This window comes from Trichechus manatus, unplaced genomic scaffold (assembly GCF_000243295.1).
Source record: "Trichechus manatus latirostris isolate Lorelei unplaced genomic scaffold, TriManLat1.0 scaffold00011, whole genome shotgun sequence".
Lineage (NCBI taxonomy): Eukaryota > Metazoa > Chordata > Mammalia > Sirenia > Trichechidae > Trichechus > Trichechus manatus.
In genome coordinates, this window is record NW_004443947.1 from 24,584,453 (window position 1) to 24,608,072 (window position 23,620).

General features: G+C 34.8%; 1 protein-coding gene across 4 annotated transcripts in view; it reads left to right on the forward strand.

Annotated features, from left to right (window-relative positions):
* Positions 1 to 23,620, forward strand: part of CLINT1 (clathrin interactor 1) — a 68,234-nt gene that overhangs the window by 22,754 nt on the left and 21,860 nt on the right. For 2 of the 4 annotated variants that reach the window (XM_004371253.1, XM_004371254.2), the window contains exons 2-6: positions 13,904 to 14,008; positions 14,555 to 14,651; positions 16,542 to 16,650; positions 17,589 to 17,753; positions 20,625 to 20,802. In XM_004371253.1, coding sequence (XP_004371310.1) covers positions 13,904 to 14,008; positions 14,555 to 14,651; positions 16,542 to 16,650; positions 17,589 to 17,753; positions 20,625 to 20,802 — 654 coding nt within the window. Of the gene's footprint in view, positions 1 to 8,861; positions 14,009 to 14,554; positions 14,652 to 16,541; positions 16,651 to 17,588; positions 17,754 to 20,624; positions 20,803 to 23,620 lie in introns of those variants that run through there. The other 2 variants (XM_023726544.1, XM_023726545.1) reach the window with 2 other exon arrangements.

Consider the following 23,620-nt stretch of genomic DNA (forward strand, 5'->3'; position numbering starts at 1 on the left):
ACCATGCACAAAAACTAACTCAAAATCAATCAGAGACCTAAATATAAAATCGAAAATGGCAAAGATCATGGAAGAAAAAATACGGACAATGCTCAGAGCTCTAATACATGGCATAAATAGAATACAAACCATAAGTAACAATGTACAAACACCAGATGAGAAACTAGATAACTGGGAGCTCCTAAAAATCAAACAGTTGTGCTCATCAAAAGACTTCACCAAAAGAGTCAAAAGACAACCTACAGACTGGGAAAAAAATTTTGGCTACGACAAATCCGATCAGCGTCTAATCTCTAAAATCTACAAGATACTGCAAAACCTCAATAACAAAAAGACAAAGTTAAAAAATAGGCAAAGGATATGAACAGGCCCTTCGCCAAAGAAGACATTCAGGCACATGAGGAAATGCTCACGATCATTAGCCATTAGAGAAATGCACATCAAAACTACAGTGAGATTCCGTCTCACCCCAACAATGCTAGCATTAATCCAAACAACACAAAATAATAAATGTTGGAGAGGTTGTGGAGAGGCTGGAACACTTACACACTGTTGGTGGGAATGTAAAATGGTGTAACCTCTTTGAAAATTGATTAGGCGCTTCCTTAAAAAGCTAGAAATAGAAGTACCATATGATCCAGCAGTCCGCTCTTTGGAATATATCCTAGAGAAATAAGAGCCGTCACACGAATAGGTATATGCACACCCATGTTCATTGCAGCACTGTTCACAATAGCAAAATGATGGAAACAGCCTAGGTGCCCATCAGCGGATGAATGGATAAACAAATCATGGTATATTCACACACTGGAATACTACGCAACGATAAAGAACAACGATGAATCCGTGAAACATAAACATGGAGGAATCCGGAGGACATTATGCTGACTGAATTTAGTCACAGAAAGACAAATATTGTGTAAGATCTCTATTACAAGAACTCAAGAAAAGTTTTAAACACAGAAGAAAACATTCTTTGATGATTCCGAGGGTGGGGAGAGAGGGAGAGGGATATTCACTAGCTAGATACTAGACAAGATTTATCTTAAGTGAAGGGAAGGACAGCACACACTAGAGGGGAAGTCAGCACAACTGAACTAAACCAAAGCTAAGTTTCCTGAGTACAACCAAACACTTTGGGGGACAGAGTAGCAGGGGCGGGGGTCTGGGAACCATGCTTTCAGGAGACATCTAGGTCAATTGGCATAACAGAGTCTATTAAGAAAATGTTCTACATCCCACTTTGGTGAGTGGCATCTGGAGTCTTAAAAGCTAACGAGTGGCCATCTAAGATGCATCAATTGGTCCCAACCCACCTGGAGTAAAGGAGAATGAAGAACACCAAAGTCACGAGGGAAGTATTAGCACAAGAGACAGAAAGGGCCACATAAACCAGAGAATGCGTCAGCCTGAGACCAGAAGAACTAGATGATGCCCACTACTACCAATGACCGCCTTAACAGGGAACACAACAGAGTCCCTGATGGTGCAGGAGAAAAGTGGGGTGCAGAACTCATTCTAGTAAAAAGACCAGACTTAATGGTATGAGACTGGGGGAACCCCAGAAAGCATGGCTCCCGGATTTTCTGTCAACCCAGTACTAAAACTTTTCCCGAGGTCAGCTATTCAGACGAAGATTAGACTGGACTGTGGGACATAAAATGATGCTCATGAAGAGTGTGCTTCTTAGCTCAAGTAGATACATGAGACTAAATGGGCAACTCCTGTCTGGAGGTGAGATGGGAAGGCACAGAGGGTCAGGAGCTGGTTGAATGGGCACAGGAAACCCGGTGTGGAAAGGACGAGTGTGCTGTCACAGTATAGGGAGAGCAATTAGGGTCACATAACAATGTATATGTAAATTTTTGTATGACAGACTGACTTGAATTGTAAACTTTCACTTAAAGTACACCAATGAAAAAGAAATTTAAAAAGAATAGTAAAGTCTCTGAGAGGTGTTGCAATAATAAAGTTGCCTTTGCTCAACCTAACATTCCCAAGTGTCACCATGGAACACTTTTCTCACATAGGACCTATTATTATTTCCCAGCAGAGTTTTTTTTTTTTCTTTTTTGAACTGTTTTAGAAGAAAATAAAATGAAAATCTTGAAAGTTACAAAGATACATGAAAAAGAAGAAAAAATATCGGTTGGAAGTAGAAGATAGTTTTGAGGTGGGGCAGACATTCATAGGAAAGGGTCTCCTGGTGAAGCACCAGTGTTGTACAGGTAGCCGTGAGACAGAGCAACTTGACACCCTTACCTTCTGGCCCTCTTTTCAAAGCTATCTTTTCACCTTTATCTTTGTAGACAGGGCACCCATACAGTGCACAGACTGCTAAATCAGGGCTTAGTGGATGATGTAGTTGTTAGTTTTGTGTTGTGAGAGCTCTTTTTCATTTGGCCTTACGTGTAGAATTTTCTTTTGGTGGCTTCTTCTGCCTGTTCGTATTGCTACATTGTTCTAAGTACCATTGCTGCCACATTTTGGAAGCTGCTTTTCATCCTGTTTCCCTCAGCCACATAGCTTACTCTTCCCTTTTGCCAGCCATAAACACCCCACCCCCCAGATCTTACTGAGAACAGAGTGCCTGTCTGGAAAATAATAGCTCCTTAGTATGATGGGGCTGCCTGTGTTAGGGCAGCTTTCCCATACACCCGTCACCTGCTACCCAGATCATAGTAGCAGCACCTGTGCTAAAGAGTGAGTAAAGGGCTTCCATATAAATCATCAAGACCCAATGAACTCCAGACATTTCTTAGTATAATGATTTGTGTTCTTGCAGAGGAAACGGTACAAAAACTAGCGTGGGCTTCCTAAGACCCTTTGTTCAGCAAGACACCTCATAAAGTGAATTATATGGCCCTTACAATTGGCATTTTGAAAGTTTTAGAATTCTGCTACTTTGGATATTTCTAAGTTGTAAATACATACTTTATGCTAGACTATTTCTGTTATGATAGCTTAAGAGTCTTTATTTTTGGTGTAATTTGCCTTGGGATGTGTGACTCCAGAAGTTGGTATGAATGAGTTAGTTTAACGAATCCAAAAAAGTTAGGGATTTTTTATTTATTTCACCAGATGATGTCAGATTACCACTAAAGGAGAAATTGGTACTTGATGTAAAATAAAATCCTACCTCGCAATTTGTGGTGCGCCAGATTATTAAGGACAGTAAACTTCAATATAACTCTGTTTAGCATGTGATAGCAATTCTTCTGTGGTGGGGCCTGTATTAATAGATACTTCTTGTCATGTCTCTAGTGATACTCATTTCCTGTTCTTGGGCATATGTCTTAAGGAGTAGAGTCGTTTCTGCCTTTCTGTAGAATACAGTTCTCTCTCTGAAATCTTAAATTTAACGTCTACACTGTGGGTCAGATAGGCTGCTAGTTACCATGATGGTAAAGTTCTGCAACAATGAATGAGATGTGGGTGTGATAAGTATTTGCCTGCCTGCTCATAAGGGGCCATATAAAGAATGTCTTCAACCTAAAAATAGTAAATAATAGCAGAAAACTAATGGTTTGTGCTAAATGCTTGATACATATTTCATTTAATCTCCGTAGTACCAATATATAGGAACTACATTTTCACCTGAGGAAACTGAGGCAGAGTGGTTGATTTCTCCAAGCATCATAGTGTATGTCAGAGACAAGATTCAAACGCTAATAATCTCTAATAAATTATTGATCAGCTAATATACATGTTATATTGCTTTTACACAGTATAGGCATAAAAGATGAAGCAGACTATGAAAAATACATAAATGTGAACCTTTTCCTTTAGTGTAGCCTTGTGTTTTGGAACGGTTCCTGGAGTCTGGGCCCATTTTAATGTCTGAGAAAGGGCTGCTATCAAATGGAGTATTTTATTTGGTATTGCTAACCACTGAAGTTGTAAGGAAAGGGAAGTAGTTTTATAGTTTCTTCCTCCCACAGGTCATAATTTAGTTATGGACATCAGGATGTTTTTCTTGGCTTATCTCATTCATGTAGTTTTTCTTGCACATCTGTTACATAAATTACTAAACTATTTTCTTGAAAAGTTGCCAGTTTAAGTCACACTTAATGGTAATCAAAAGTTAGTACTTTTTGGAAAGCAGAATTAAATAACAGACCTTGAGGGATAGAAATCTCACTACTATCCTGGTTTCAAGTATTTTGTTGTTGTTTTGGATCAATTCCTGCATTTTTTGAAGCATTAAAATAATTACAGTCGTCCCTCAGTATCCACAGGGGATTGATTCCAGGACGCCCCCTGCAAATACCAAAATCCACAGATGCTCAAGTCCCTTATATAAAATGGCGTAGTATTTGCATGTAACCTATGCATATCCTCCCATATACTTTAAATTGTCTCTAGATTACTTAATGTTACCTAATGCCATATAAATGCTATGTAAATGGTTGTTTCATCACAATTGAAGACTTGCTCTGGAAAGTAGCCTTTCTCTTCTATGAGTTTCTTGAGCTCTTTCACGCTGATGCTGCCTGGGCATCAGCCTATGCTGATTCTCCTGTGATCTTGAAGTTCTTGAGGCTATATCACTTTACAGAGCTAACCAGCCATCGCTTACTAGCCTTAAACTCCTTCCTCTAGCTCTCAACCCCCTCACACTTAGCCTGTGGGAGATTGCTTTGACCATTTCATTGCTTTTAGGAGCCTTTTTTTTCCACAGAAACAAAGGGTGCACAACACAAGTAGCAAATGAACGGGACATGAGACAAACAAGGCTCAAACAACGAGTGCTGGAGAAAAACTGAGAATCTGTGAAATGGCGGGAGATGACAGCAGGGGATCCCTACACATCACTGCATTTGCGTGGATTCAGCATGGTGCTCAGCATGTGGCAAATTCAAGTTTTGCTTTTTGGAACTTTTTTTCTTTCAAATATTTTGTGTCCACGGAACTGCAGATACAGAGGGCTGACTATATGTGGTTTCTAGTGATTCCCAAGAGATGATGTTGGGCTGTAAACATTTAATAACTTTTTATATGAAATGAGATATTTTAATCCCTGTTTTCTATAAATATTTATCTTTTCAGTTATTAGTTTATGTATACATGTTAATCTAGTACCTTGTCATTTTGCCATTTGAAACTAAATTTGGAGCATTTACTTTAATGATTTATGTGATTTTTTTCTGGCCTTGAGTTCTATGTAAATCCTAAAATAAGGGTTTTCTCTGGTTTCCCTGGAAAAAAATTTGATGTTTTATTACTTCTGCTAATCATATTTTGGGACAACTTTATACTTAGATGACTGACAGCCTGTCAGTTGTTAGGAATCCCAGAAATTTTACATGTGAGTATGGCTTGTTTTGCTCCATCCAAACTGATATGAATAAACTCCGGAACTTTTCATGGAATATTAGGTAAACTTCTATAAGCAAGGGACCAGATATGTAAGCACACAATTTGAAATTTTGGGGATTTAGAGTGGTGGTTTATAAGCTTGAAATGTTTAGGTAGAAATTTTATTTGGAACAGTGATAATCTGCAGTAGGTATTTTCAGAGATTAGAAGAGGAAAGTGTGGTGTGAATCTGATGTTAGTTACAGTAAAAGTTCTCAGATTAAATTTTTTTTACTGTAGATTTGTTTGATTTTTCTACTCAAAAATTTAACTTTTTAAAACCAATCCAGAAGGTTTGTAATAGAGAATAATGTATAATTTTGTTACGATCCAAATTTGACTTGCTTGTACGGGGACAAGTCACTTAGGTTAACCGGTCACTGGCATCCACCTTGCAGCTGAGCTCTGTTCTCTAGCTCTGGGACTGTAACAACTTACTTCTTTGTGAAAAACAGCTCAAGGAAAGCCAACCTCCAGTGCTGGTAATGAGTGTGGCGGTGTCTAAGAAAATGATGATTCACAGACAGAAAATAGAAACTTTACATAAACAGGAACGCATCAGGTTTGGTGGTAGGTCAGATGGATCGCACAATCAAGTCTGTGAAATTGGTAAAAAAAATTTATGGAAAGTATTCCACCATGCAAAAATTTCTTACCTTAGAAATAAAACTTTGATGAAATCTAAGGTATTGGTTTAAACCTATCTTAACTGAAATCTACACAAGAGTCTTAAATTCTCCATCTATTCTGGGAGATTGTCAGGAGTCTGTATATTTTCAGTATCATAATTTAGAAGATAAGATAACACAAAGGTCTTCATCTAGTCTTTTAGGAATGCTAGGGATTTGAATTTGCTCTTACAGCTTTATTTTTTCCACCTCCAGTGTTCAGTGTTTCATTTTGGTCCCCTTCTTCCTCCCACCTCCCCCCCAAGAAAAAGCCCTGAAAAATACTTTATATATTACCAATTTTATAGAATTTCTCTTTCCACTCTGTAAATAGTAGAAATGCAATCTCAAAATCTGAGTTGGGATGATAGGAACATTGAATTCTATCAGTCAGCAATGTTCAGTAAGAGGAAAACATTAAGATCAATTAAAATTCTGTAGTTCAGTACTGAGAGTGGTAGATGAAGTATTACTGAAATTGAAGGCCAGCCTCAGAGTGAAACAAAGAATTTGGTAGTAGAATTGGAGTGAAGATAGTTTTTGGTTTAGGAAGGAGTACAGTCCTTAATTTTCTTATAACTTAAAAGAAAATTAGAATTGCAAAAGTAGTTACATTACGTAGAGGCTTTTTTCTATTGTCTTACATCATGTAAGGAGGAAGCAATTGGAAGTGGTATTTTTAAACATTAATACAATACTTTTTGTGGTTTTAATGTCAAGTAGGCTTCCTGAGTTTGAACTTAGGGGCAGTTTTTCTCTTGGTACCATAGTTTTTTAAAAAAAATTTTAGACACCCAGAATTATTCTAAAAGTAGAAACTTTTAGGGACTATGGGGCTCTTGTCCCACCCCCCACCCCCACCCCATAAAACCTGGCAGTAAGCTGCTCTTTTATTTATTTCATGTTAATTTTTTTGACTGAGATAGCTAAAGGATGAGGCATAATATATATGTACAAATTCTTGATGGTTATTTTAAAAAGCAGAAAGTTTCATGTTTTAGTATTTCACATTTTAATGTTCTCCCTTGAAAAGTAAAGAGGAAAACAGAAGGTGCATAATGCAGCATAGTTCTCTATGTAATAGTTGAAGTCATAAATAATATGCATATATACACCCACATGCATATACTATCATTGGATTAAAATAGGGTATACATTTTTTCAGTAACCAGGTTACTCTTTTCTGAAATCTCATAACTGCAGAAGAGTGGATAAGAGAGTCTCAGATTTTAGTTGTCTTTAATTCCAGTTTTTCCGTGTTCAAACTGGTATTTAGTTTTCCTCACTTTTAAGAATATGTGTGTAAGGGTATGGGGAGGACGAGTACACTGCCTTTCCCCCTTTCAGTTGCGTAGTTTGTATTTAATATTTACTAAAACCAAAGATAATGCAATTTCTATAACTGAGTTGTCTTTTTTTAACATTAATTCAGCATCTAGTTATTTTAGTAGCACAATTTGTGACGTTGCGTTTGATGTCATCTTATATGTTAACTGGTAGGTACTACTGGCTTTTTCGTTGTAGCCAGATGATATTACTTATAGTCTGATTTTAGGGCATCATAGAAGTTGGGCTTTGAAATTGGAAAACCTAACATACTTTAAACATCTGTTGCCACTTACTGGTTGTGTGATCTCTACTAAGGAGTGGCTATTACGGTATTTTCCTTCTCTCACTCTTTTTGTCTGTTTGTTTTTTAGAGGGTTCTGCTGGTGGCAGTGACAGCACTAGAGAGAAATTGTCCAGGATTAGAGTTATTATATTTGTTTCTTCTGTGCTGGTCAATATTGTTATACTTGTTTTCTTTTTACAGTATGGAGGGAGTACTGTAGTTTTATTCCTTGTATTAGCATTGTGGCTATTTTATAATCCAAAACCAAACCCATTGCCTTTGAGTCAATTCCGACTCATAGAGATAACTATATAATCAAATATGGTAATAGCACTTGCTCTAGCAGCGTTAACTCTTTCACTAAACTACACTATCACTTGTGTTAAGACATTTTCTCACTGCTTAGTGTTTCATTTTCAGATCAAGAAATTTTTTTTTTGATAGATGGTAAATAATTCAGCCAAGTAGACTAATCAGTTTTTCCACCTCCCCATATCAAGCCTGTAGAGCCTCAGATTTTCTCATAACAATGAAAGTTATGTATTTTTTTAATTTGGGAGTGCTAGACTTTTTGATTGTGGACTGTAAATTTAATATTTCACAGGACTGTAATAAGAAACTTGGTTTTAAAATACGTTCAGCTTGCAAATAAGGGTAATGTGGTAAAGGCCATCCCTTGATGAAAAAAGAATATCGCATGGTCCGTTATTATCAAGCTTTTAGAGCAAGTATTTTTTAAAACTATTTCCATAATGTTTTGGCTGGAAACATAAAGAACAAATTTTGCTGACTTAAAGTGACTTATTACCTGAGGAAACTTTCTTCTTGAGTGTTTAATGTATGGGTGTTTTATGGTTTAAATTTTTTTTTTTTTTTTAAAAGACTGAGCATAATAGTTTTTACCTTCATTATAAAAATACCTACAGAAATCTTTGTGGCATTGAGGACAAGCAGTGACTTTTAAGTATAGGTTTTGATGTTAGGAATCATTCTCCCTAATACCGTTTTTTAAAAATAATGTTAATTCCAATATTAATAGTTAAAATGTCCGCTGTGGTGTTACACACGTAACAATTGATGTACATATTTGTGTGTTTGGTCCCTGTGTGGTGCAAATGGTTAAAGTGCTGGACTGCCAACGGAGAGAAAGGTTGGCAATTCAAACCTACCCAGATGGACCTCAGAAGTAAGGCCTGGCAATTTGCTTCCAAAAGGTCACAGCCTTGAAAACCTTGTGGAGCAGTTCTACTGTGCACATATGGGGTCGCCATGAGTTGGAATCAACTCAGGAACAACTAACAACAGTACACACATAGATAGACACACACACACACATATATTTTTAGTTTGCTGTACTTACTATTAGCCTGATAAAACAAGACACTGGAAATACAAATGATACTTACGTGATCTACTGTGATGTTTATTTGCCTATAAATCGTTAAAATGTAGCTAATGATGACATAGTACCTCATTTATATTTTTAATGGCATTTAATGTTTTTCTCTTGGTTTCAATGTAATGTTCATGACAAAATTGGAAAATACAGAAAAGTTTAAAGAAGAAATACCATTATTTAAAACCATTACTTTAAATCTTTACTTTGTCTCTTGCTGCCTCTGACTGTTTCTGAGTGTATGTATGCATGCATAGAAAACTCATGTTAGAAGGTCTAAAATAAAATGCTGGTAAATATTTTACTGATCTTGGAGTGAGTGAAGTCTTCATAATAAACTTGAAATGAAAAGAAACCATATAAAAACACAAACATTTTACTCAGTTTAAAAAAAGAAAAAGATGCAAAGTACTCACTATATCAGTCTGTTTCAGTTCCCTTATTTCTTTGTTAGCATTTAGGACTGGATTATGCTTGTACTTTCGGTGTATAGTTTTGTTTTAGAAAAGCATATTCTTGAGTTTTTGACAGGAAAAAATGCTTGTATTCAGGACTGTATAAGTTTTTTTTTTTCCCCGTCAGTCATTGTACTGGTAGTTCTTATTACAGAATAGAAGAAGCATTGACCATCTATAAGTAAAAGCTCCATTTTAGCTTTTACTTTCATCCAGTTCTGTCTAAAACAACCCAATCTCTTATGAAGTCAAATAACTTGATATTTCACCAGTAGTGAGTGAGGAAATAAAGCAAAAAAAAAAAAAACGAAACGAAGAGGAGTTCCACAATGGACGTTAATAATTACGAATTGCATATTTGACCCTTGACTAACTGAACATTGGCTACATTCACAGAGCCATAAAAGCATGTGTGCAGAATATGAGGTTAGTAACTTTCAGCAGTTGACATTAAAGATCAGTGAGTGAGTACTGTTGGGTTGTACTCTCATTGGGGAATCTCTTAATCTTGTCTTACCTATTGCTGGAATGTGAGGAGCCAGTGTGAAAATGTGTAAAAGTACTGTGGAAGCAGTAGAACAGTTTTCAGATACAAGTAATGATTTCTTTTGTAGATTCTGTGTTTTTAGAAAGCTGTGGCTCAAAATTGCTTTAAAGAAAAATCTTTAAATTGTGAGCAATTTATTTTCTTTACTCTTTGGTCATTTCCTTCCTTTCTTTTTTGTTTAACATTAGAGTTTATTGGTATTTTCATTTGTACTGCTAAACTACCCAGTGCTTTAGTGGTTACTGTTATATTTAAGCAGTATGGTCTTAAATCATTACCAATCTTTATTAGGGCAGAGAAGCTTACTCTTCTGGTCACCCAATTTTAAGAACGACAGTTTTGTCCTAAGCAAAGAGAAAGTTAAACATATTGAGTAAACCTAGAACACATTCAGAGAGCTTTCTGGTGACTGTTAGGTTGTTTTCAAAATTATAGATAATTTTCAATGTTAGTAATAAAATGTCAAAAACCTCCAAAAATTGTTCTTTTACTTTTTTCCTCCCTTATTACATTTTACTGTCTGTATATATATATATATATATTAGATGCAGGCAAAAACTTGGAGACTGAAGGTAGTCGTTGGTGGTGATTAACAGAAATATTAATAATCATTAAAAATTTTTGCAAGTCCAGAGGTTTTTATATATATATATCACTGCCAAGCTGGTTTAAAATAGTATTCAGAAAAAAATTTCAGTGTTATCAGAGTTTTCTTGGTTGCCTTCTTAAGTATTATAATTACATGAAACAAAACATAAGTAGAAAAACATACATCAGCCAAAGACTTTCAGTGTTTAACGTAAGGTCCTAGTAGTGATTACCCTGTCTTTTTTTTAAAAAACTGAGTGCAAAGAGATAATTTAAAACATTTTCAAGTCAGGAACTTCAGTTTAGAATTGATGAAAGTTCAAAAGTCACTTGTTCGTCTACTCGTATTAGTCTAAATGGTATGAAACTACTTGTTTTCCTGTCATTTTGTTTGCAGAACAGATCCTCGACCTTTGTCTGGATTTTGTGTCTTTTTTAAAAACTGATGAGAGAGCCCCCTCTGGTGTCTGAAATACCCTATCTTAAAACAATTATGTCAATCACAGGAAGTTTTGGGAATTAAACTAGCTGTTTCTTCCTTTCACATCTGAGCTTTTTTCTTTTTGTTTGTTTTCCTTTTTTAAAAGGTCACTGGAATTGTGGGTGGGACATGGAATGAGGGTAATAGAAAACATGGGAAAGGAAGAACCAAAATGCCATTTTTACCTTTTTAGAAATAGCTGTTTCTAAATGACCTGGAATAAAGCCAAACTATACAGTGTTTTTTTATTTTGTTTTTAGTTTTAGTTTACATTTGTTTCTGAATTAAGTGCAGCTAAAAAATACTTTGTTTTGGAATTTTTTATGCCCTCAGGTTTCATCTTGAGAGAGTTCTTTGAATTTTCCTATAGTAGCACTTTCACTGGAAAATGCCTTTAAAATAGAGCCTGATTGTCTTCTTGGAAGTGATCTGTTAATTTTTGTTGTTACAGTTGCCATATCCTTCTGTGGATATATTTATAACTGTATCATGTGTACTAATGCTAAATTATCATTTTACCTAGTTCCCATTGTTTTTCAACAACAACAAAAAGATTTCTTAAATTATTGGCTCTCTGCCGTCTCTCTATAAATGTACAGCACTCAAACACAGGCCTTCAACTAAGAATCTTGTGAAGGGTTATAGAAACAGGACCTTTCTCATTTGACTCATGGGCCTTTGTAGCTTGAACAAGGAAAGTAGTGTTCTGAAAACTACAGCATTTATGAAGGCTCTAGTAAAAATATTTCATGTACATGGACTGGAGATTAACTCCTTTCATCGTGTTCTCCCAAATTAAACAATGCAAACAGATTTCAAGTGCATTCTCTGTAATGAAATGCTTGGGTGAATTATAATTCTAATTGCTATTGTTCATTCCCACAGCTGCATTTTGACACTTTCAGCTGCTTAAGCCACACATTCTTCAGCCACTAGAATAAACAAAAGCATTCTGAAATCCATCATTTTGTGGCATCTTAAATTGCAAATCTGTCATTGGCCGCCTTGATTTTATTTTGGTTCCGTTGTTGACAAAGTTAGGAAAAAAATGTTACTTTTTCCCCCTATATTTATACACAAATTATTGTCAATAGAATCTTTACTGGATTTTATGAAAATTCATTCATTTATTGTTTTACAGTTTGAAGGAGGCAGTGGAGACTTTGGGTGTATTTTAGTCCCAGGGAAATAATTTATATTTATTAAACTAGTTGATATTTTTAGGAGGCAGCTTTCTCCAATATTTGAAATACCGTAATAAGATTTCACTTTTCTTTAGTAGAACAGTGTTCTGAGTATAAATCTAGAAGGCAGATCTATTCAGAAATTTGGCAAGTCACATCTGTGTACACAATGGTTCTTTTAAAACTTAAACCCAAATTGTTATTAGTGTCTTCCTTAAAGGTAAAGAAATCGAAGCATTTGTAATACATTTGGAATTTATATCTCTTTATATTTTAGAAAGAAATTTGAGTGCCAGTTTCAACCAAACCTTCTTATTAAAAAAAATACATATTTTTTTGATAGCCAAAAAACCATTTGACAAAAGTAGAAGGTGTATGTAAGTAGTAGTTACCAAATTCTAATTTTTCACTATTTCTAATGCATAAGCGGAAGATCTGAATTAGCATATTCACAGACATGTGTTATAACAATTGTTCAATAATAATTAGAGCTTTAGATATCAAATAAATGCTACTATAATGTCACATTTTCCCTATATTTCTTTATTCTTTCTCAGAATGACTTTGAATTCTTAAATTCATATAAGCATGAGGAATTGTTTTAACAAGCAAACTCTTTGCCATTTTTTTTTTAACAACCAAACTCTGCCATTTCATGTCTTAATTTTAAGGTATTCTTTCAAAGTTAATGATTTCTTATAAAATATTGTTTAATCTTTTTAAATTCTAATAGGTGATTATTAATCTTTAATAATAATAATAGCTAACACTTAATGAGCACTTTCTATATGTCAGGCACTGTGCTAATAGGTACCATTTGATATGCTATAAAAACATTTTAAGGTAGATAATCTTATTTATTCCCGTTTTATGTTTGAAGAAACTGAGATTAAGAAATTAAAATAATTTTGCCAGAAGTCACAGAGTAAGTGATTGGAGTCAGGTCTTTCTGACTCCTGGAGCCCATGTTCATTACCACTGTTGGAATCTTAAGGGAATGTTAAATACACAATGATACTGTCTCTTGGTGGAATATTATATAGCCAATAAAGTGAGGGTTACTGTGGCTATGTAATGACTTGGGAAAATGCATGTGATACAATCAGTGGGAAAAAAAAAAGACTGGGAGATTACACTTAAATGTTCATCTTTAGAGAATTTTATCTTTGATTTGTCATTGCTTTCTTTTTAATGTGATAATAATGTTTGGCTGTTATCCAAATTTTGCTGATTAATGTATAGAATTTCTGTAAGCCTGCATGTAAACCAGGTCTGGTCAGGAAACTGACAACTTAGTTTTATAATAGACTCTACCAGTTCACTTTCCTTTTCAATTTGACCCAAAGCCATTTTTTTTACTGGACCTTTGCCAGCTCTAATGTAATCTCTCATCTGTATTCTTGAAGGCTAATGGAATAGTAAAATCTTCTGAAAGATAACTTAAATGTGTTACATAGTATCCTCAGGGTAGCTTTTGCACAAAAGATGTTTTCTTTCCCACCCTGTAAAGGTTTCTCATTAGGACACCCAGTAGTTTCATTATTAAGTTTTCATGTGTTTCTCAGTTTTGATGCTAATCTTTATGTGTATGTACGTGCATTTTTTTCTCTGCAGCACCAATGTGGTTATGAATTATTCAGAGATTGAGTCTAAGGTTCGAGAAGCAACGAATGATGATCCTTGGGGACCTTCTGGGCAACTCATGGGAGAGATTGCCAAGTAAGTGATAATTTGATTCGGCAGTGCAGAAAGAATCCAAGTATCTTTACACAGAAATATGAAATTTGCTTTTGATTGTAAACTATTTAGCTACCAAATATAATTTTGCATAATCAGATAGTAATGTAGAAAGTTTTGGGCAGGGTCCGTTCTCTTTAAAAACTAGCTTAAAAAAATAAAACACAATATTTGTTTTTCAGTGATAGCTAGCCACTGTAGCTTACTATGTAAAATTCTGACAAATGCATATAAAATAACAAGAAGTAAAATTATAAAAAAAATTTCCTGATGAACATCTGGACCACTGTGCCAGTGAGTATAGGGCTTATAAAGCGTAATATTAATTTTTGGGGCTTACAAATGCGCTACGTATTGTACAAACTATAGGAAAGACATTTTCAAGGAAGTGTATCTAAATTTTTTGAAATAAGGTTACTAATTTTTTTAAGCTGTTTGGGAAAACACAGTCACTTAGAACAAGCCTGCCATCTACTGTCAAAGTTAACATATTGCAAACTCTTAAGGAAAATTGCTCTCTTTTTTCAGGGCTACATTTATGTATGAACAGTTTCCGGAGCTTATGAACATGCTTTGGTCACGAATGTTAAAAGACAACAAAAAGAATTGGAGAAGAGTTTATAAGGTATGGACATAAGTCTATTTTTATTATTCGACAAATGCTTTGAAAACAAATACTCGAAACATTAGGTGTATATACGTAAATTATTTTGACGCATATTAAATCCTAGAGTAACATTCTAGAACAGGTAAAAAAGTGATTTGCTGTTTGTGTTCTGTTTTATGGTCATCATAAACTATTCTCAATGTGAAATGTTTAAAATTAATATTCATAATACTTCTAAATGTTTAGTATTTTTATTTGTTAAAATTTTTCCTGCTAAGTACATAGTTGTGCATATAAAAAATAATCTATAATAATGTAGATGTTTAGTGTATGGACAGTTACGAAAACCACAGTCTAAAATGGTTTGTCATCTCTGCATAAAAACTTGCCTAATTCATAACTTAGTATTATCACAGTATTCTAAACCAAAAAATACGTAACATATAATTTAAAATACAATAATTAGAGATTCTGAAGCATACTAGATTTAAATTCTAACATTTAAGATTTTCAAATATGTACTCTTTATCAGATTCCTTTATCATTTGTTCTCATCTCTTAATCACATGATACAGAATTCCAAAGCAAGATAGTCATCTCTTCTACCTCCACCATATTTTCTTGTGATTCAGAATAAGTTTTTCTGTGCTGTCTAGCATTCAGTATGAAACTTTGAAAGTAATGTTTCTGGCTGTCAGAATTGAAAAATCTATACTTTAATTCCTTGATTTTTTTTTTGTTTGTTTCTTTCTAAAAAACATTCACTGTCATTCCCTTAGTTTGTACAGTAGATGTGATCAAATAGTTAAAATCACTAAATTAAATTTCCTTTTTAAAATGAGTTTTTTTTTTTAAAAAGAAACTTTGGTGAACTACTTTTTTAAAGAATAAAATCTCGTAGGATGAGATTTTGTGCCCTCAATTTCACCAGCATAACTCAAATTTTCATGTATCTAATCATCTCTAAATGGAGCCCTGGTGGTGGCACAGTGATTAAGCTATTGGCTGCTAACCGAACTTCGGCAGTTCGAACTCACCAGCCGCTCCACGGGAGAAAGATGTGGTTAGTCTGCTTTCGTCATTTTTTATAACCTTTGGAACCCTATGGGACAGTTCTACTCTGTCCTATAGGGTCTTTATGAGTCAGAATCAACTTGACAGCAGTGGGCTTAATCATCTTGAAGTAAGCTTTGTTCCAAGCAATATTAAGTTCCATTTTTGTTTACTCTCACTATCAATAAGAATTTTAAAGTGTACAGTTTAGTGGTTGTTAACATAATGGCATTTGTACAGTAATCACCACTACTCAATTCCAGAACATTTCCATCACCCCAGAAAGAAACCCCATACTCGTTAGCAGTCATTCCAAGTGCACTTTTTAACAAAATTTTCTTAAATGTTGAGTCTTTTATTTGTTGGCAGTGTCTTGTCGAAACAAAAGCCACATACATCATCTATGGTCAGAAGTTAAATTTTAACCGGGGAAAATATTATGGAAATATTTAATTATGAATTAATTGTTCTCTTTAAACCAATGTGTCTAATAATTCATGGTTCCATAGTACCCAGGTGAAAAGTGAAAACCAAGCCAGTTTTCTGCAGCTTAGTGTTTATTTACACCATACATTCAGATGTTTATGGACATCGGAAGTATTGATTTTTTTTTTTTAAATCTTTTAATACAAGGTGTCTGTTGGATAGTTTATAATTATTTTTTATGCTTGGTATAAGGAGAACTTTAAATTGATAAGTTCTGGACTGTATTTAAAGTCTAGTGTAAAGTTAAGAAACTCCCCCCCCCCCAGAAATTATTTATTTGCTAATATTTGAATTTTTTTTTTAATGACTTAACAAAGCTCTACTAGAATTTCTTACGTTAAAATCATTTGGTGCTTTGTATTTTCACAGTCGCTACTGCTCCTAGCTTACCTCATAAGGAATGGATCAGAGCGTGTTGTTACAAGTGCCAGAGAACACATTTATGATTTGCGATCCCTGGAAAATTACCACTTTGTAGGTGAGCAATAGAAAAATCTTATAAGCAAATTAAAACAGTAGTTGGAGTTGTCAGTCACTTGAACCAGCTTAGAAGCTTCTCTGCTCTAATTAGAATGTGACTGTTGCTGGTTGTGTGACGAGTGCAGAATCGAAGACGTGGGGCCCTAGAGTATTAATTAGTGAAGACAAGAACTTGCAGAAAAGACTGGCTAATAACAACAGAACCAACACAACATGAGTGTTCGGGTTTATATTAAAATATGCACTGGAGACTGGTCCCCTGTGGTGTCCATAAAGGAATAGCTTTAATCATATGGGAAGAAAAGGTTAGGGCTCCAAAACACACACATCTGTTTGAAGCTGGGTTTGTTTTTTTCCTCCCACCAAATAATATTTACTGTGCAAAGGCAGCAAGGCCAGAGTGTGTTTTGAATGTGAAAGAGGCTAGAGAATGAAGCACATTTCATTTTGTAGCATACCCCAGTTGAAAGCACTTTAAGAATTCAGTTTTTCAGCAGTACTAAATCCTGGCAATTAGTGTTTCCAAACTCGTATTGGTGAAACCAAGGTGTATGTTAAATTGGGTTTTGTTTTTTTAAGTTAAAATAACAATAGAAAAAGAAAATAACATGACTGTGAATCCATTTCATAAGATCATCATCCTTAATCTTTTTTAGTGAATCTTTAATTGACCTTGCCTATTACCATTACATGTAGTCCCTTTTAGTTAATCTATAAATGATCTTATAAACCAAAATTGCATTTCAAGACACTGAATTAGCTGAAGAGGAAATGACAAAGTTGAAAAGCACAGTTTACCTCTTTTTATTATTTTTTAAACTATTGAAAGATACATCGATTTCTTATAATACAGAATTTTACTATCTGTTTTTGAAAGCATTTGATACATCTGAAATTAATTCTTAAGGTTTTATTTCTCCCTTACCATCCTCACAGATGAGCATGGCAAGGATCAGGGTATAAATATTCGCCAGAAGGTAAAAGAATTGGTTGAATTTGCCCAGGATGATGACAGACTTCGTGAAGAGCGAAAAAAAGCAAAGAAGAACAAAGACAAGTATGTTGGGGTTTCCTCAGACAGTGTTGGAGGATTCAGATACAGTGAGTATCAAAGACAGACTGGCACCTCAGCATCGAGTTAGCTACCTAGATGTGTATTGTTTAAGAGTCATTAAAATACTAAAGACCAAAAGGCCATTTATTCAGCAATATGTAGAATACTAAAATGTATACAGTACTTATTCTGCTGTCTAGCAAATGGATTTTGGGAATCTTTCTGTCAGCTTTTTTGTTTTGTGTGTTCAAGAATATGATTTTAACTATTAATGGTTAAGTAAATGTGAACTTTGAGTTGACATACAGAGTAAAACAGATATGTACTCTTCTTTCTTAGGGTTGCTGTTCTTTAAAAAAAAGTTAGTCCTGCCTCTCTCCTCTTAATTAAGTGATGTATAAAATGTTAATTTGGCATAGAAGATGACTGGTGATACTGTCACATTTTTCTTCTAGGCCAGTCACTTTGTTTTATGTTCATGGCACATTTAAGAGCAGCTAGAACATTCATGTCTCATGTTTATTTGTAATGTAATAATATAGTTTCCTTAAAATAGGGCACCTGGTGCTTGAAAGCAGATATGCAAAATAAGGAGAACTCTGACAACCCTCTTGGTCATTTTGTGTATGTACAGACAGGCCAGTGCATGTATATCTTAGCAGCTATGTGTTGGTACTCTCCAGCTCCCCACCTATGTCTAAATTTGTTTTGTTTATAGGGATTTTCCTGAGATCTCTTAGCTTCTTCACTGAAACTGTAAAAATCTTTCATTTCTTATTTCATGATTAACTATATGATAACTTACTGTCTTTGCTCCTTTGCTTCTCTACCTTCCTGCCTTTAAAGAAAAAATACTGCACCTAATCAACTGTTTAAGGGTATTTCTAACAGCAGAAAATCCTTTTTTAAATGTCTGAGCATCACATTAAAGTCAGTTTTTGAATTGGACAAGAATATTTCTCTTAAATAAAGAAAATAAATATGTTTTGGAGGTTTTTATTTGTTTGGGGAAGCAGGAAGTTTTGGATTAATTGGCTAAGTAGTTATTTTATTCTTTAGCTTTTTCAAAGTAGCTACAACAATTTAATGTGTTTTTGAGTAGAAATTGCTATTTGCAACGCATTTCCTTATTCCACTTGCCCATATTTCTCTTTTTACCAGCACAATATGTAATTATATAGATAAAATTAGAAAATTGAGTAAGTTTTCACACTCAGTCACAATGAACTAAGTGCAGCATCTGCATTAGAGGTGTAATTGAACGTTCTGTGTTTGCATCACATTCTTTGCAAAATTATTTTTAATGTTTCATATTATTCAGATTTAACTAATCAACTTTATCTATTTTGTGTGTTTTTTTATTTTGGAATTAGATAACAACTTACCAGTATCTAATATCCTTAGCACTGATTTAGCATAGTATCTGCTATGCTGATCAGTTTGGTTCTCACCTACTTTGATTTTTCCTACAAATTTGCTCATTACATTGTTGTTGAGATGTGCATACACATTGTTGAAACAGCACTTATTTTTGGGAAGATTTTGTCTAGAAAACTTTTTGCCATGTTCTCTAAGTTGTTGGTCACTTTCAGATTTTGTAAAGATAATTTAAAATCCTCTAGCTCTTGCATAAAAGTTTTAGTCATGCAGTTTTATTAGGTAATTCAGCAAAATGGTTTTGTTAAATCTTCATAGAGCATGCATACCATCAGAATTTGTTTAAAAGCTCAGTTATTACTCATTTTTCAATTATTTTGTTGTTCTTCATTACTCTTTTCCAATTTTTTCAACCTGCTTTCATTTTCTTCCTTTTTGTAAACCTCATGTGATTTCTCTTTACTTTCCATTCTTGCCTCTTAAGTTGGGTTCGGACATGGAAATGGAAGGGTTCCATTTAGTGCACATTATTGCAAGGACTAAGACAAATCTTGCCATTTTGGTTTGAGATTTGTTCACTTCTATGCTTTATTTCCTTCATTCTCATACTCACTCAGAGGCTCCCTCGGGTTCTGTAGTCTGAGCATATATTCAGACTTGGTGTTTGAATACCTCATTAATAGCTGCCATCAAGTCGACTTCAATTCATGGCTACTCCACGTGTGTCATAGTAAAACTGTGCTCCGTAGAGTTTTTGATGGCTGATTTTTCAAAAGTTGATTGCCAAGCCTTTCTTCCGAGGCACCTCTGTGTAGACTTGAACCTCCAACCTTCCAGCTAGCAGCCGAGTATGTTAAACATTTGCACCACCCAGAGACTGGTGATCACTCTTCTGAACTACTTGAGCGTACTTCGTGATTCTAGTGTGTATAGTTTTGTCAATTAGAATATTCTCTTTTTGCAGTAATTACAAAAAGGTTTTCCCATGCCTGAAAATCCACTGAGTTATTTTCTTGTTTGACACTAATGAATGACAATTACTGAGTCCTTTCAGCATATCGGTACATGAAGCATTCAGAATGGAGTTTCCTTTAGTTTGTGTTTTTTAAGAGACTGTTGCTGTCCGATAATTTTCCAATAGTTGAAAAACCATTAAGAGACAGGAATGAAATACAGTGAATTAAGTGATTTTTATTAAAACAAAAAGATTTCCATTTCTCTTTCATTTGTGTACCTTGCGTTAGTTTTTGTGTTTACTACTCCTTTCAACAGCATTTAAGAACTTCCTGATATGCTGTGTTGTGCATTAAGATCGTGTAAGTTTTCATAAACAAAACCTTTTGAATCTGCATTCCTGCCACTTAATGACTGGCATTACATGCTATGCCTTGCTGTAATTGTGTTGATTCAGCACTATGGGAGCTTTCTGTTTTCCTTTGAAAACTATTTTATTATGAGGAAAAGCTTCAGAAATAAGGACTGTAGATATCTTTTGAATTTAATGTCTTTAGAGCTGCTTCTCTTTTTAATGCTTTATATAGGTGAAAGATATGATCCTGAGCCCAAATCAAAATGGGATGAGGAGTGGGATAAAAACAAGAGTGCTTTTCCATTCAGTGATAAATTAGGTGAACTGAGTGATAAAATTGGAAGCACAATTGATGACACCATCAGCAAGTTCCGGAGGAAAGATAGAGAAGACTCTCCAGAAAGGTGCAGGTATTAACGCTTTGTCTCCTGGGTCTCTTGAAAAGGGTGCTAAATTTTTGCAGGTGTTTTTAAAATGCCATGTCAAACATTATTTGCAGTTAGTATTGACACACTTTACAGGTTGTCTCCGTTTATTTCTAAAGTTGATCATGTCTCCTATATATTTTTATCAAGTTACTTATTCTTTTATTGGGAAAAAAATTTTTTTTTTCAACAAGAGTTTTTACAACTTATTTTGCATTTGGATGTCAGATGATCCAGGGACCTAAGGTATTATTGAAAGGTAATGAAGTATAAAAGAAATGAAATTTAAATCCTCCCTTGGCATTTCATTATGATTCTGTACCAGTGTGTACCAGAAAAAAAAGCCTCAAATGGACTTTTGGACCAAATAGTTATCAAGTGTAGACCTGTATTTTTATAAACTACAATTTTATGATGGTAGTGCATTTGCTTTCACTTTTACAATTTCTTGAAACTTTGCATTCACTTTTTGTTCTTACCAATAGAGCATATATAGTTTTTCTGCCAGTTTAAAGGGGGATGCCTAGCACTTAATTGGAAAAGCAGGTTTTACAAAACTTTTATCATTTCTGTCTGATAATATCCCTATTAGATAGAGTAGAGCAAGGCTTTTACCTTTATTTTTCAGAGGTAAAACCTGAGGCTCATTCAAATAGAACTTGCTTAAAGTAACACAGTTAGTGATGGGGGTTGTTAAAAAGAAGTATATAAACAAATTCTGAAACTATTTACCTTCTGTAATATTTGCCTAATGTCTTTTCAGTATGTTTCCATACTTGTTAAATGCTGGGAGTGGCTGTGTTTTTCAAGACTATTTCTGGAGTGTGATCTTTGAAGAGCCAGAATTCATTTTAGTACACTTTTAGTATATTATTTTACAATTACATTTCTAGCTCCTTTATACCGAAAGAGTATGCATATGATAATTATAAATAATAAACTTTGGGAAATGATGCTTAAAATATTCGAGGCTGTTTTTCTTTCATTAATGTTCTTGTGGCCTATATATAAGCTTTTGGTTTAGTTTGGAAAACATAGTGGCCAGATAGTCTATTGATACCTCCTAAGAAAGGATGGGGCTCAGGTACATAACCTAGTTAGAGATCTGTGTACATACTTGTGTTGTTACTTTCTTTTTTGCCCTTCCCTCCTGTTTTTCTTTGCTTACTTTGTCTCTCTTTATTCCTTGGTTTTCTTCTTTTTCTGTGTTGCCTTGAATAGGATCTGCTATAGTTTGTAGTTCCTGAGTTTTTATTTAGATTATTAAGATTTAAAAGAGTGAAAATGTGGCAAATGTGATTTGTCATAGTAAGTAAAAAACACATCTAGAAGCTTGCATCTTGGGGTATTTGTGAGAAAAGAGATTTTTAGACAAAGGTGAACATGACCTTTCTGGCATAATACCAGGTTTTCAGACTTGTAGTACCTATTACATTCAGGAATTCTTGAACATTGATCAGATATGAAGTTTTCATTTCACTGTATGTAGGCAGGTTATATGCTCAAGTTGTAAAGAAATTTTTCTTGCACTGAAATAAAATTGTCTTTAGGTGCCATCAGTTCAGTTCCAACTCATAGGGACCCCAGCGTACAATAGAACAAAACACTGCCCAGTCCTGCACCATCCTCACAATCACTGCTATGTTTGAGCCCATTGTTGCAGCCACTGTGTCAGTCCATCTCAAGGGTCTTCCTCTTTTTTGCTGACCCTCTACTTTACCAAGCATGATGACCTTCCCCAGGGTCTGGTCCTCCTGATAACACGTCCAAATTACATGAGATGAAGTCTCACCATCCTTGGTCCCAAGAAGTATTCTGGCTGTACTTCTTCAAAGATAGATTTGTGGGTTCTTCTGGCAGTCCACGGTATAGTCAATTTTCTTTGCCAACACCATAATTCAAAGGCATCAATTCTTCTTCGGTCTTCCTTATTCATTGTCCAACTTCCGCATGCGTATGAGACAATTGAAAGTACCATGGCTTGGGTCAGGTACACCTTAGTCCTCAAAGAGACATCTTTGCTTTTTAACATTTTAAAGAGGTATTTTGCAGCACATTTACCTAATGCAATAAGTCGTTTGATTTCTTGACTGCTGCTTCAGTGGGCATTGATTGTGGATCCATGTAAAATGAAATCTTGACAATGTCAGTATTTTCTTCATTCATGATGATGTTGCTTATTGGTCCAGTTGTGAGGAATTTCATTTTCTTTTATGTTGAGGTATAATCCATATTGAAGGCTGTAGTCTTTGATCTTCATCAGTAAGTGTTTCGAGTCTTCTTCACTTTCAGCAAGTGTCTTGGTCATCTAGTACTGCTGTAACAGAAATACCACAAGTGGATGGCTTTTAACAAAGAGAAATTTATTCTCTCACAGTCTAGTAGGCTAGAAGTCCAAATTCAAAGCATCAGCTCCAGGGGAAGCCTTGCTCTCCTGTCGACTCTGGAGGAAGGTCCTTGTAGTACATGTCTTCCCTTGGTCTGGGAGCTTCTCTGCGCAGGAACCTCAGGTCCAAAGGACACGCTCTGCTCTTGGCACTGTGTTCTTGGTGGTGTGAGGTTCCTGTGTGTCTTTGCTTGCTTCTCTCTTTTATATCTCAAATGAGATTGGCTTAAGACACTATCCAATCTTGTATACCTCATCAGTATAACTGCCGCTAATCCATCTTATTACATCATAGTGATAGAGTTTACAACACATAAGGAAATCACATCAGATTACAAAATGGTACACAGTCATACAATACTGGGAAACATGACACAGCCAAGTTGACAGATATTTTTGGGGGACACAGTTCAATCC